Source organism: Eucalyptus grandis, chromosome 1, assembly GCF_016545825.1.
Source record: "Eucalyptus grandis isolate ANBG69807.140 chromosome 1, ASM1654582v1, whole genome shotgun sequence".
In the NCBI taxonomy this organism is placed as follows: domain Eukaryota; kingdom Viridiplantae; phylum Streptophyta; class Magnoliopsida; order Myrtales; family Myrtaceae; genus Eucalyptus; species Eucalyptus grandis.
Genome location: NC_052612.1, coordinates 16,857,189 through 16,872,114, shown reverse-complemented (window position 1 = coordinate 16,872,114; position 14,926 = coordinate 16,857,189). Strand labels below are relative to the sequence as shown.

The following is a 14,926-nucleotide window of genomic DNA, read 5'->3' as shown; positions in this document are numbered from 1 at the left end:
TTCATTTTTATATATCATGGAAACCATATCTTATGTTTACTAGTTGAACAAAGAGGAATGGTTGTAATTCAGCAAGTTCCAAATTTCATACCATGCAAGCAATTAATTAGCCTTAAAAATTCTTTTACGGGGGGGGACATACCATAATGAGATGACGTGATCCGCTTGTCTTTGTAGTGAAAGTCAATGTTTCATCAATAGGAAAGTTGGCGAACCTAGGTTAGGAACTGACAATTTTCCCTAATAGTCAATATCTCTCTAGACGAAATCCTACTTTGACTACTTCTAATTTGTTTTCTTTATTTATTGTTGTTTCTAGTGACATAGGCGGGGTTAGTTTTGATAAGAAATTTACTATACATGCTAACTGGGCGTTGAGTTAAAATTTCACTTCAGGTCCTTGAACTTGTACATTTCTTTCAATTAAATCCTTGAACTTTTGATATGTTTAATTAAGTCCTCGAACTTGCATTTGCTCATACTACAAATGTGATTAATTGGAGTTGACATATCCGTTGGGCCGATTAGAGTCTAACGTGGGAAGCTTTTTTGATTGGGGACGAATGCGAGAGATTAGAAAACTTCAAAATAAAGCACCGCACAACCGGGACTTGAGTAATGAAATTTCTTAACATGAACAAGTCCCCGAGCTTTCTACATCTGACTCTTGCCGGCTTTTGAGGCGGATGGGATTGATTAGAAAAGTTATACAAGTTGCAAGATTTTATTAAACAAATTGACGGTTTAAGGTACTTAATGAAAAAAGTATATACGAGTTCAAGACCAAAAATGAAAATTTGGACACTAGAAAGTAAACATAGAGAGTGAGTAAAAAGACCAACATATGTCGCAATTCCTTGAGATTGGTCCATTAAAAAAGAAAACACATGCAATTATACCTATATATTCATACTTTTTGAAATAAGCCTTCTTTAATTTGTATGAACCTTCTTAAAAAATCAAAAGCTGAAAGTGAGATGATTCTTGACTTGATATCTCCTAAGGAAATTACTACTAGAATCTAGTATGACGACAGGTGGGGTTATATTTGCTTAGAATTGACAGCATGATATAGACCTATAGCTATATGACGGGCCAAAAATTCGTATCCTGCGAGATTAGGGTTAGTTTGCAAATAGAAAACTAATAAATCCGACGACACATAATCGGGTTACATAGATATATATGTGGGTGTTTTCATACAATTTGGTGTTGAATTTTCTGGTCAAACTTAAAATTTCTTATATTATCTTATATTATAGGTGCAGACATCCGATGCCGTTGACTTGAGAAGAAAGAAAAAGCATACAGTGCAAAAACTCTTGCATAAATACCCGAGTTCATTCAAGTGCAACACTCACACACAGCCGTCAAGCTTGTGCTTCTTCTCCTCCTACGCTCATCTCCTTCTTCAACTCAACTCCCAGCGATGGCTTGTGAGAGCTCTTCTGTCAAACCCGTCTACTTATTGTTGCTGTGTTTCCTCCTCGGAACAGCCTCAGCTCAGCTGTCCAGCACTTTCTACTCCAAATCCTGTCCCAGCGCCCTCCGCACCATTAAGTCTGGCGTGAGCTCCGCCGTGTCCAGCGAGGCCCGCATGGGCGCATCACTGCTCCGCCTTCACTTCCACGATTGCTTTGTCAATGCAAGTCCCTCTCCTCTGTGTCTGTCCTCTCTTTCCCATTGATTTCTACCTTTGTTTCCCTTCTGTCATTCAAGCTTCATGCAAGCGTGCATGCATGATGCATCTTTGCGCCTGTACTTGTGAAACATTCCAACCAACCTCATAGTCAGGAGCATCATTAGATTTCGCTTCTACGCATTGAATTAGTCGACTCTGACCGACCCCTCTTGGTATATTGTCGTGCCATGCATTTTTGCGAGTCTATTAGCATAATAATAACAGGCTCTGTTTATTGAAGTCGTTTTAGAATTAGAGCCATGTTTTCATCATACAGCAATAAAAGGCATGGCCCTTAGAATAAAAGCACTTATTTTTGGTGATTCAAAGAGAAAATTTTCATGAGTAATTCTAGCATACACCGCTAGTGTAAAAATATCATTCCATAAGCGGCCTTATCCACTAGATATTTTGGTGGTTAGGAAGAGATTTGGTAATTATAATCCTCCAATCATGGGTGGATAAGAATGTTGTTGTGTGTACTCTAATCTTTTTTTTTAAATTACAGACAGTATATGCTCTACTTTTCTTTATTACAAAAGCCATGCAGGTGAACGTACTTTATGCTGAGTATTTGTTGACAAGATGTGTGTATGTGTATGATTAGCCCTGGTTTAAACCCGATGAACTCGATGATTTAGATCATGCAAAAGTCCTAAACGTTGCAGCTGGAAAAGAGAGAGAGATGGCCATGCTTTATAAGTCGGTGGTTGACTTTATGCGAACATCGCGTTTGGCAAAACCAATCAGTCTTTCTCAATAGGTTTCAATCATATTTTGATCACCGTCCTTTGGTTGCGATACTTTTCTACATTAAAAATCATGTTTTATGGTAAAAGATCATTTTTAATGGAATTTGTTAATCCAATGGTATTCTAAAAATCACATTAGATCTTTGAATGAATGAATTGTGCCTTGTGCATGGCCTCACTAGTTTGCTTCCAACACGAATTTAGAGTGACAATCTAAATTAACAAATCAATTTAGTATACCTTCTTTGTAATCCTCTTTGTATTCTTTGTGCATAATTTAAGAGCTGCCCACATCATAATGGACCTTTCTCCATCAAACATGGCGTCTCTATTTTGATCTTGATATTTAAAGCCTAATCGATTTTTAAATAACAAATATGATGTGTTTACAACTTTCTCGATTAGATTTGTGGGTTGCTTTTCCTTTTTCCTGTATAGGTTGGAAATCGTCTAGATTTTCAATTTTAATCGATAGATAATTGGTCATTTGAGAAGGCCAAACTCAGGCTAATTCTAGTGAATCATAAAGTCGCTGACTTTCCTCTGTTAAATATTAAAGAACGCGCCATGTTGCTAACCAAAAATCTTGATTTAGAGAACTCTTCACAGCGCAATCATTTTGTTTCTAGTCCGACGATTATTGGATGCATTGTTCCTTGAGAAACAACACGGAGTAAAGTCAAAAGGCACGAGAAAGAGTGTTCCCCCCCCCGCCGCGCGGTCCAAACTGGTGTCTCTAGGCGTTCATAATGGGGGACAAAAAGGGGAGAACGATAAGGGAAACAACCAGTGTTTATGCTCTAACTTCAGAAAAAAATTAAAACACTCAAACCTCCTGTCTACAACTAACGAATGAAATGAATGCCAATCGGATCAATTTTCCATCTAGAAGGGCTGATTAATAATGTGTGGTGCAAAATATGAAATAGGGATGTGACGCATCGATTTTGTTGGATGACACCACGAACTTCACTGGGGAGAAGACTGCCGGGGCGAATAACAATTCCATACGGGGATACGAGGTGATTGACACGATCAAGTCCCATCTAGAGAGCAGCTGCCCCGGGGTCGTGTCTTGTGCAGACATCTTGGCCATCGCCGCGCGTGATTCTGTTGTTGCTGTAAGTGTACATTTTCTTCTTAACACTAGCAATCAATTGGGAGGAAAAAAAAAAAAAACCACTACGGTTTGCTTCAGTAACCACCCTTCTAACATGGAAAGGGAAGGTGAGGGGGTTCAAATCCTCATTTTCTCAGGAGGTTGAGGTGGGGACAATTTAGTTTCAAGTATGGGTTTCAACTCTCACGCCGTATAAGAAGGCAGGGCAGAAGTTTAAAAGTGAGAGTTAGAGTAAAAGTAGAGTAGGATTGACCAAAAAAAAAAAAGAGGAAAAAATCACATGCTATATTACCTATCTATATTAGTACTAACATGTTTGGATTTATTTGTTTATTTAATTTTCAGTTAGGTGGCCCAAGTTGGACAGTCTTATTAGGAAGAAGAGACTCGACCACTGCAAGCCTAACTGATGCTAATAGCGACATTCCTGCCCCAACTTTGAGCCTTAGCGACCTCATCACTTCCTTCTCTAACAAAGGCTTCACTGCCAAAGAAATGGTGGCACTTTCAGGTCATTATTATTATTATTATTTTGCATTTTATAATAAAGAATTATAATAAAGTTCGACTGATATACTATGATCAATTTACAAAAACTGTTCGATTGTTGTTAATAGGATCGCACACGATAGGTCAAGCCCGATGCACAAGTTTCCGAACCCGGCTTTACAACGAGAACGACATCAACGCCACATTCGCAACGTCACTAAACGCAAACTGCCCAAGCTCCGGAGGTGACAATAATCTCTCTCCTCTCGACACCACGAGCCCGACGTACTTCGACAATGCCTACTTCAAGAACTTGCAGACCCAAAAGGGGCTTCTTCACTCGGACCAACAATTGTTCAGTGGTGGTTCCACGGACGCTCAAGTGAACACTTACAGCAGCAATTCGGCTACTTTCATGACAGATTTTGCTAACGCCATGGTGACGATGGGTAACCTCAGCCCGCTCACCGGCTCAAGCGGTCAAATTAGGAAGAATTGCAGGAAAGTCAACTAATGATACTTCTGGGTTTTACTTTTGCTATATTCAAAGTTTTGAAATTTGTACTACATCTCTTATGTTCTCAAGTTTACTTTGATAATAAAGGGTTCAACGTACTGTCTATCTAGGATGGTTGGTCCCACTTTTAATATCTATGTATGAACGCATCAAAGTGGTGCTTATGTAGTTGTGATACATGGTGTGATCACAAATTCATTATATACAGTTTCAATTTATTTAAATTGTGTTAAAATTAAATCTAACCAAGTTTTTTACGACTAGGCATTCACGTGAAACAAATTATAATGGTGAGAATTCTCTGACATATCTAGTATTTTTCATTCTGAAATCCGCAATATTGCATACACATTGGACGACAAGAGAGCTTCGGAAGTAAAATTTGACAATTCCTTTCCCTTCCATGTGTTTTTTTTTTTTTTTTTTTTTTTTTGGCTTGTGGGCCTTGTCAGGCCAATGGCCTACCCAGCTTTCAACATTATTCCACTCTAATAGTGTTTCTCCAAACAACAGCAAAGAAGGAACATAAAGAGATTTTGGGGTAAAGTCTCGTACGAAATCATTGAAAATTAAAATTCAGTGGATTTTGTAACCAAGCAATTAAATTTTATCATAATTACTCAATATACAAAAATTTGATTTCTTTGCAATTTTGATACAATTATTTCCAGCGTAATTCTCAACTAATCTTAGCTACAATAATTCTAGAAACTAGCAAGATTAACTTAGAAAGTACTCCATATTCCGATGAAATATGGATAAATTTATAGCGACACAAGCTGTATAACCAAAATCTTACTTATTTCACTTGCTGATGGGTGTAGTTTTACTTTTAGCAAATAATCAATCAGTCATACCATCTGTGGAGGTCGATGTAAAATATGTAAATAAAAGCTACAGTCTTCGTAGTTAAGAATAATCCTTAAAGCTGCATGACTATAGAAGTACCATTCTGGCATCTTCCCATTTTCCAGGGTTGAGATGGGTAATAACGATCAGGCCTGAGATTCAAATAAGCCCATAGAACCACCCACTAGCCCATTAATATATTCACTTGAGGGGTTAAGGCCCAGAGAAATGGCTCACTTGGAAAGCCCATGATCTACCTTCTCACATCCCAAGCTATAGTCATAAGGTAGCTCTCTCTCTCACAAATACAAGACGCTCTATATCCAACACCTTCAAGTCAAGAAACGTTGGATTTGCATATTTCAAGGTTTAATCCTCATGTGTTTGGGGAAAGTTAGGAAAGCCACTCGTGGAACCATTGAATTCAATTTCCTTTGCGGAATTGATGAGGCATTATGAACCGATAAGGCATTTGATTGATATCACATTGGCATTAGCCAATAAAAGGGACAAAAATGGAACACTCGAGAAGCGTAGAGAGACGATTCGAATAGAGTACATATGGAAAGGAAATTTCGAAGGAAGAGTTACCCCTTAAAACGAATTGTCTTCTTATGTTATTAAATTCACAACAAAAAACACGCCAAGGCAAAAAAAAAAAAAAAAAAACATTTCTTGAGTTATTCCCGGCAGCAAAGAAGCAATTATTTTTTCTGTTTATTGTTTCTATTGCAAATCTATCCCCAAGAACAAAAACTTACACAAACAGAATTCTATTATATTTCTGTTATGAGGAAAAAAAAAGAGAAATGAGAATGTTACCAAACACGCCCTAAGTCATTCTCTCTTTGGCACGTTTGTGTTATTTGAGCGGTGTATGAAATCCAAATCGAATTGGATGATATGGACCGGAAATGTCGATCCGATCCTTAAATAGTTAAAAAGACCTCATGTTCTTAGAGATGTTCTTTAAAGATTTGATCGAAGAGTTCAATTCCTTTGATTGCCTATTTGGACTTTATCTTATGTTTCAAACACTGAGCATCTAATCTAAAAGCCAAACACTGACCAAAAGGAAAAAAAAAAAAATCTAAAAGCCACACAAAGAAGAAATAGTGAATTTAAAATTCCGTGGATCCCAATCCAAAATCAAGTCTTTCTAAGAGAAAGAAAGTAGAAGAAAAAGGGCATTGCTTCTGTTTCTCTTTTTCCTGAAGAAGCCGTCGCCGCACAAGTGGAAAAGAGACGCCGCGCGTAAAGGAGAGAAAAAGAACGTGGAAGACGTTCTTGTATGACTAAAATGGCTCGAATTACTTGCATCTTGGGGGTATCAATGTCTCATTTCGTAAAAATTAGTCTATAATTAAAAAGATAAAAAAAATAGTCAATAATATTCGAGGTGAGTTGGTTCCAATTTAAAGGACATGATTGGCGTCTAAATTGTCAAATGGTATAGAAGTATTTGAATCTCTTGCCCATTGCTGTTTGAGGAGGTTAAATCTCTCATCGTGGCCCTACAATTAACCTCTATACATAAACATATAGTCAATTTGGGTACTTAATAATCCCTATTGTATCCTTTTTCAAAATGATGTTTTTTTTTTTTTTCAAAATGATGCTTTTTTCAAAGGAGTACTCTCAGAATACTTATTACATAAGCAAATAATGAGAGCTGTAATTTTTGATCTCTTGAAATCAAAACTCTTGTTGATAAAGTACTCTAAACAATTTTTTGTCCTTAAAATGTTTAGTAAAGACAAAATGATTGACATACACAAAGAAGCAAAAGCCATCCTTTCACCGGACTTGGGTGATGGCGGGCAACCCTTGCCCAAATCTTCTAGTGAGGCCTCTAGTTGGCGAGGGTCGTGGTGCTCACCCAGGCATCGGTGATCTTGTTGGCCATTGTTGCCGCCCCATCGATGATGGAGTGGCGGCCACAAGCGGGAGGGAGCCCTCCTACTTTTATTTTTGCTCCTTTTTTCTTATTGTAGTTTTTTTTATCAAAAGAAAAAATTAGAATAAAGAAAGAAATAGCAAAAAAAATTAAAAATTTAAAAGATGAAAATTGTCCTTCACTACCTAGCGAGTTCAAGCCCTTCTTGAGATTGGTATGACCATTTTAGGCCTTTGCTTGAAACAAACTCCACTTTAAGCCTTCACTTAAAAAATTGATGACATTTTGGACTTTTTTTGGGAACAATACTCACTTTAGGTCATTATTTGAGAAAGTGAGGACATTACATGCCCTTATTTAGAATTTTCCCCTTATAAAATGGTGCATGATCAATAGTCCTCCTATTGATCCCATGCTTGTCAGCTCCTCATATTCACCGGTACTATATTTCACGGCTATCTCGATTATTCGATCGAGCGATTCCTTCATCAAACCATTCAAAAAAACTCCGTCATGTTTCTTCAGACACAACCCTGATGCCAAGGCATCATATTATCCTATTGCTGGGAGGCTAATGGAATCTGTCCCTGGTGAGCTTCAGATTAATTGTTCTAAGGAAGGAGTGGGGTTTTCGAGGTTACTGTAGATTGTACGCTCAAATATTTTGATTATTTTGAGGATGTCATGTCAATCCCGTACAACGAGCTTCTTCCTCGTGACCTTGAGGACCCTGAAAGCAAAGAACCACCGGGTCAAATCCCGGGTTGAACGAAAGAGGGAGAGAGAGAAACACCATGCCAGACTAGAGGAATAGAGAGTTGGGCTGCACGAGAGAAAGCGAAATGACGTGCAGGCTAGGTCAGACCGAACATGCGGGTTGGGTGGGAGAAGGGAAATCAGAGGTTGGCCTTATGGGAGAGGCGTGCGGGCAAGGCCCTTGCGTGGGCTAATCCACGGGCTCCTCCTTTTATTTATTTATTCATTTATAAATTTCTAATCGTGCTAATCTATTTATCTAACTTTGTTGCTTTTGCTATTTTGCTATTTTGCTATTTTTATATCTTCATAAGAAGGAACCCCTTAACGGATTGACAAAATCAAGTGTCAACCACACCAACTCTCGCCCCTAGCCGATCACTGAACCTAAAACGATCGGCTCAAGGAAGAAGAAAAGGGGAAAAAAAGGGGAAAAGAAAAGAATAAATAGGTAATTCAAAGAAATTAAATATTTATTAGAAATTGTTCACATTGGCGTCATTTGTGCCACGTAAGATAGTTGGTATCCATGTCAGTGCCAATATGTCAAAATTAGTCGATATAGACTAAATTGCCACATATGCAAAAGATTTAGGATTTAACTAGCAAAAAAAGAGAGTCTGAATTGATATAAATGCAATTAATTTATGATTTTTTTGGCAATTCTCCCCCACATGGGCCATCTCCTTTTTTTACTCGCTCCTTTGTGTGTGTGTGTGTGTGTGTGAATCGCCTTTTGTCTGTTGTGCTTTTGTCAAGAACAATGTATACATCACAACCGTGACTAGTTGATAACATTTGAGATTCTAAGTTATGGGATTTATATGGATTGGCTTTTAATCCTTTGCTTAATCGAATCTCATGAATTGCGCAATCTTTGCCATGGAAAGAGATATAGAGAGAACATTTTCCGCCTCCCCGAGCCATCATCTTGGTCTTTTATTTGTTGCTGTGTAAATGGCTTTGGTCATTTGTTGTGCTTACAACTGTCTCAAATTTAAGGTTCTAAGATTCATAAGGATCGACTTTTAATATTTCGCTTAATGTTCTAATAACGCCAACCCACTAAGGAACAAACTGGCCCAAGTGATCAAATAAGCCCAAACTCCCCAGGATCAAATCCAGCACAAAATAATTAAAGCAGAAGCCCATCTCCTTAATATCCCCCCTGGGCCCCGGGCCCCGGTTTTTTCTTTTCTTGCGAATTTCTTCTGTTTCCTTTTTGTTTTTTTTTTTTTGTTACTTCATCCCCTGCCCCCCTTCTTATTTATTTATTTATTTATTATTATTATTTTCTCCCATGCCTTACTTCTCCTTCTTTATGTGCTTCCTTATGTGCGAGACAGCCAATTTTGAGGTCATTGGTGGCTCATAACCTTTGTCGCCAATCACCATTCGTCAATAATTATGTCATGCAATTGTCGAGTTTCCTGTGTCCTTAAAGTAATCATATTAACTAATCTCTTGTTAATCGGTCAAACCTCACCATTTATCGATTATAAGGAGTCGGTGACCTTTTTGTGTATGCAAATCTATTTACAGACATCTTCACATGAATTTGGGGTTTATTATTTTATTTACACAATGAATAGACTCCCGTTAAAAGCAATATATTTCATCCAACAAATTTATCCTCGGGCGATGTGGGCAAGGAGGATGTTGTCACATCCATAAAGTTCTCTCTTGTTTTTCTTTTTTATAAATTCTCTCTCAAATTGATTAAATTAGAGAAACGTGACGTTGGCCCGGAAGGATTAAAGGAAAAAGGGAAATTTTGGAAACTTGTTGGCCGAGACGGAGGAAGGAAGCCGATTTTTCACCGCTGACCTTCCAAAACGGCGTTGCGGAGGTCGAATCGACTACGCAAATTGCCCAAAACAAGCCCCCGCGGCCGTCGTCCAATCAGGACAATCGCATAGCCGCATCGATCCGAGAATCGATCAGGGCCGTCAGATTCGTATACTTCCCGATCCATCAAGATGAACGGCGATGCGTTGACGAGCGTGCGACGCGCACGTGATGCTGTCGTCTAGAATCTTTTCCTCGATCCCTGTTTCCCGGCCCCACACGGGCTGGCAAATGAAAGAGGCACTGCTCCTCCTCCCTCCGCCATTAGATCCAAAACCCTCGCAGAACCAGCTTTGTAGATCAAGAAAGAAGCATGACGGAGGCGTTGGGGCTACTCGGCTTGGCAACGGCAGTCGGCCGGCTGTCTCTGTTTCGCCAAGCCCGGATCCTTTGGTGTCGAGGGTGGCCGAGGCACTCTCTCACTCTCAGTCCCTCTGTCTCGAGGTCGTGACCAAGGAAGAAGCTCCCTGTCTCTATCCGAACCTCCTTCTTGCTTGATTTTAGCTTGAGGTCGTGACAAAGGAAGTTCTTTGTGGCTTCTTAGGTGCACATGGCAACGTTTTTATTCCGGAGAACTATTTATTTTCATAAATAATTTTTTTCTATTTTTACTCTGGGAATAATTTAAGTAAAATAAGATATTTGGTAATTATACAAAATTTACATTCTTGAAATAGAAAAAGAATAAAAATGCATTTGGTAAAAATTTATAAATTTTGTATTTTTTTTTTCTCACTAACGGACCGCCGACCACCGATTGTTGTCTCACGCCGCATGACGGCCGCGCGACCGCCGCACAACCGCTACACGACTATCACACGAACGTCGTACGACTCTTGCATGACCTGCCGCACAAACGCCGCACGACCGCCTCACAACTACCGTGACGACTCGGCCGTCGCCGTAGGATTGCCGCCCATAGCCCACCTGGCCAGAGAGGGACAGTGGCGATGAGCTGTGGGCGGTGGTCCTACGACGGTTTGGCGGTCATGCGGTGGCAAGCGGTGATCATGTGGTGGTTAGCGACGGCAAGTTGTTGGCGGACGGTGGCGCTCGTTGGCCGGTGGGCTATGGGTGACGACCGGTGGCTACGGGCGGTGGCAATCGTCACCAAAACAAGCTACTTTTTTTTTTTTTCTTGTTTCTAGAGAAAAAAAAACTTATTTTTAGAAATTATTCCTAGGAACAAGAACCTACGTTTTTTTTTTTCCTTATTTCTGTTCCGAATCTATTCCCTAGCTACTTTTCTATTCCGGGAATATAAAAATAAGTTGATGTTACCAATTAGATTTCTATTATTTTTTTGTTTCGGAGAACAAAATAACAGAAAATCGAGAGAAATAGAAACGTTACTATGCAGGCTCCTACTTTCAGTTGCAAGTGAGTTTACCGCCATCAATGATGTTTCTCTCCGAAAAACAGTTGGCTATCTTCCATCCTAGAAACCCTCTCCAATCGAGCGCTCTTTTGCAACTCAGCTCCAAGCTCTATCAGGTTAGTGCTCTTCTGCAACTTCGCTTCAAGCTTTCTCAAGTTAGGGTTCTTCTGCAATTCCACAACTTCGCTCCAAGCTCTCTCAAGTTCTTCTGCTAATCCTCTCTCTCTGCGCGCTTTTCAAGAGGTTTTCTCGATAGCCTTCGTGCGTATGAATCTTTCTTGCTGTTTTCTCGTCATGGAGTTGTTTGCTTCGTGCATATGAATGAATCTTTCTTGCCGTTTTCTCGTCAAGGAGTTGTTTGTTTGGAACAGAGGGTAACGCTACTGTGTTGTGTTGTAATAAGATCGTCGTCATGGTTTGGATCAGCAGAGAGCATCCGTTGACTAGCTGCACCTTTTTCTTCACGGATTGCTTTGTAATAGTGCTGCTCTATAAGGTAAGAAGCATTTACTATGCTGCACAATCTTTTTACTTCACCTCCTTCACCCTCCATGATTTATGTCCCTCGATGGGTTGAAGCATGATCGATTACAATGTCGTACAATCTTTTACGTCGTCTCCTTCGTAACCCATGATTTATATTTCTTGATGGGTTGAAGCATAATCGATTACAATGTAATCCATGATTTATATCTCTCGATGGGTTGAAGCATAGTCGATTACAATGGAATCTTTTGACGTTGTCTCCTTTCGTGATCCATGATTTGAATCCCTCGATGGGTTGAAGCATAATTGATTTATTTGTAGCCGCGCCTTTCTGAGGAGGGCATACCACCCGCTGCTCCACCGATTCTTTTTATTCTCCTTATGGCTGTGTCCCTGGAGCTCCTTTTGGAACGTATTCCACAGGTACGACCAATGTGATTGCAGAGAAGCTTTTAATTTTTTTTTCAAGCAATCCCTTTTCTTTTGGAAGGCATAGTTTAAGGGCTACAGATTAGGCGTTACCCGATAATCTAGAATTGTTGGGTCAGAATGTCAGAGATCAAGCTAAGTAAGTCGATTACGTAGTCGGAATGTTCTGATTGCAGAGAAGCTTTTAAATTTTTTCAAGCAATCTCTTTTCTTTTGGAAGGCATAGTATAGGGGCTACATATTAGGCATTACTCGATAATCCGGGATCGTAGGTCAGAAATGTTAGACGATCAAGCTAAGTAAGTCAATTACGTATGAACTGAACTGATATGGAATGTTCTGATTACAAAGAAGCTTTTGAACTTTTTCAAGCAATCTCTCTTCTTTCGGAAGGCATAGTATAGGGGCTACATATTAGGCATTACTCGATAATCTAGGATCGTCGGGTCAGAATGTTAGATGATCAACATAAGTAAGTCGATTATGTCTTAATTGAATTGAGACGGAATGCTTAGTTGATGTAGGGCGGGCGTGCTGCCAATCTAATGACAAACGATGTGTAAGTACATTTTGAAAATGCTTGGTTGATGTAGGGCGGATGTGCTGCCAATCTAATGACAAACGCTGTGTAAGTACATTTCTTGGAATTCCTCTAAACCGAACTTTTATGGACATTGCATTGACAACTCCATGGATTGCATTTGCACACTTTGTCTATCTTTCTCTCGTGACCATGTTTTGTGAACAGTAAATTATTCCCTTTTCAGCGACTAATGCGGATTGGACTTGTCTATCAAAAGCCGACTTTATCTATAATGTCACCATTACTTTTACTGGATTCAGGTCGGATCACAGGAAGGAGATGCTCATCTCCAATCAATTTCGTGCTACCGAAGGTCTATGTAAGTAACGCCGTGTTTCAATTCCGAGAATTTACTGCAGCATAATGACACGACTTGCATTTATTTTACAGGTCCACCGATGCTATACATGACCCTTCAAATTTTACGTGTCGAGAATCTCAGCGTTTTGGGGTTAACACGCACCATCGTATATGGTTTTGGAGTTCACGTTTCCCTGTACAGGATTGGCATGCGTATATCAGTTCAGCTGTCTTCCATCGGCCAAATGGCTGCAGAGGCTCTGGGATTGGATCTCACCATCCTTGAGTCACACTTAATACACCTAGCGCCTCCCCTGGGTTTTGAACTCTTCACCTCTGGGCTGAGGATCAGTAGGGCCTTATCCAACGGAGCCACCGCGGCCGGTGGTGACATGCGATATTTGTTCTGTTCTTCCTATCATCACAAGTTTTCTGGTTAAGTCGTCTCTTTTCCCCTTATTTGGTTGTTATGTACATCTTTGGCTTTTTCTCAAATGATTTCATGCCATATGAGACGTCTGGCTATATGTCCATACTTTGTCTCTGGAATATAGCCATCATCGTAATGTCGGTATATTGCTCTTGGAGCTTCATCAGAAATCATGGTGGGGATACCCTCCTGAGGAAATGATGGAAAGGGTCATGGCCATAGCGCTAAAATATCAGCCTTAACCAATCATCACCGCAACTTCTCTCTTGGGTTGCTTGATGGGTACGCGTGCCCTTCATCTCATTGTTTGAATCGTTCGAGTTCATTCTAACAACCCTTTTCTTCTGTGCAGCATGTTGTGGTTTTGTTATGTATGGCTGGACTCGGAGACCTGTCAATGGGAACGATGCCACAGGTGGGGGGTTGCCTTCTCATATTTGATGCTAACGGTTCTAGAGAGGACATATCATTTTGTTTTCGCATTTAGAAATTGCGAAAACATCTTCTGCAGAGTATTTTGTACAGTCTTACTAGGAGTTTTACTACACTTGTGTAATCATTCATTGTTGCACTAGAAAACCATATTTCATACTCAATATCATTTTTTTCCTATGCTTGCTTCGAGATATTCAGTGGTGCTCCAAGGAAATTACTTTTATACAGTCCTAGCTGGGCACAGTTTACATGTGAGTCTTCATAGAGGCTAGATTGCGAATTCCCAGCCGTCCATTGACTTAACCAGAAAATGCTTTCTCGCGAGCCCAAGATGCTCGGTCTGTCTAGATGAAGCTCGTTTAGTGAAAACCATATATGCTTGCTTTGGCGGTAGACATGCGACCAATCCAATATTTTAGCTCTATCGTCACCAATCAACTTCAGCCTGACCTCTCGATCTGGATCATGAGTGCTTATTGAGCCCGAGTTAGAGCCACTTGAAGCGCCCAAATCCCATATTTTACGGTAAGGATCTTTTCTTTATGCAGGAAATGCTAACTCTTCTGTGCGTGTCATGCCGATTCAAGCATGTAAAAGATCTATGAGATAGCAGGGCAACTTCTGCTGCAATTTGTAAATAGCAGCATAGATCTCTTAAAGAAAGTATGTTTTGCACGAACAGTCCATTATTTGAGAAAAGACCAGAATGGTTCTTTTTGTCTGGCCAAAGAAGACGGGAACTCCTCCTAGATGGCTGATTCACATGAGTTGGCTTGTTGCAATGCAGAGCACAAATTTTGGTAATGCGTTCTGGTTTTGTCAAGTTTCATGCGACAGCCCTTCGTTGGGTCAGGATTTTTTAACTGGACGTTCAGAAGTTCATGTTTGCTTAGAGACTCCATTGGTGATTCTGACTTCAGTGATGGCCCATGAAATTTGGGTCCTATGTTAGATTTTATTCGTTAAGGAAAGTGAA

At 39.9% G+C, this 14,926-nt stretch overlaps 1 protein-coding gene across 1 annotated transcript; it reads left to right on the top strand.

The window, feature by feature from the left end:
• The first annotated feature begins 1,429 nt into the window (after positions 1–1,429).
• LOC120294850 (cationic peroxidase 1-like) lies at positions 1,430–4,660 on the top strand. Its single transcript, XM_039315610.1, has 4 exons — positions 1,430–1,645; positions 3,363–3,554; positions 3,899–4,064; positions 4,171–4,660. Exons 1-4 carry the CDS (start codon positions 1,430–1,432, stop codon positions 4,554–4,556), a joined length of 960 nt encoding a protein of 319 aa, XP_039171544.1. The 3' UTR covers positions 4,557–4,660.
• The last annotated feature ends 10,266 nt before the right edge of the window (positions 4,661–14,926 follow it).

Bases quoted from the DNA above. Each gene is read 5' to 3' on its own strand.
- LOC120294850 (XM_039315610.1), top strand. From the start codon at position 1,430: ATGGCTTGTGAGAGCTCTTCTGTCAAACCCGTCTACTTATTGTTGCTG. The intron at 1,646-3,362 runs GCAAGTCCCTCT...AATATGAAATAG, and splicing joins TCCACGATTGCTTTGTCAAT to GGATGTGACGCATCGATTTT. The intron at 3,555-3,898 runs GTAAGTGTACAT...TTTAATTTTCAG, and splicing joins CGCGTGATTCTGTTGTTGCT to TTAGGTGGCCCAAGTTGGAC.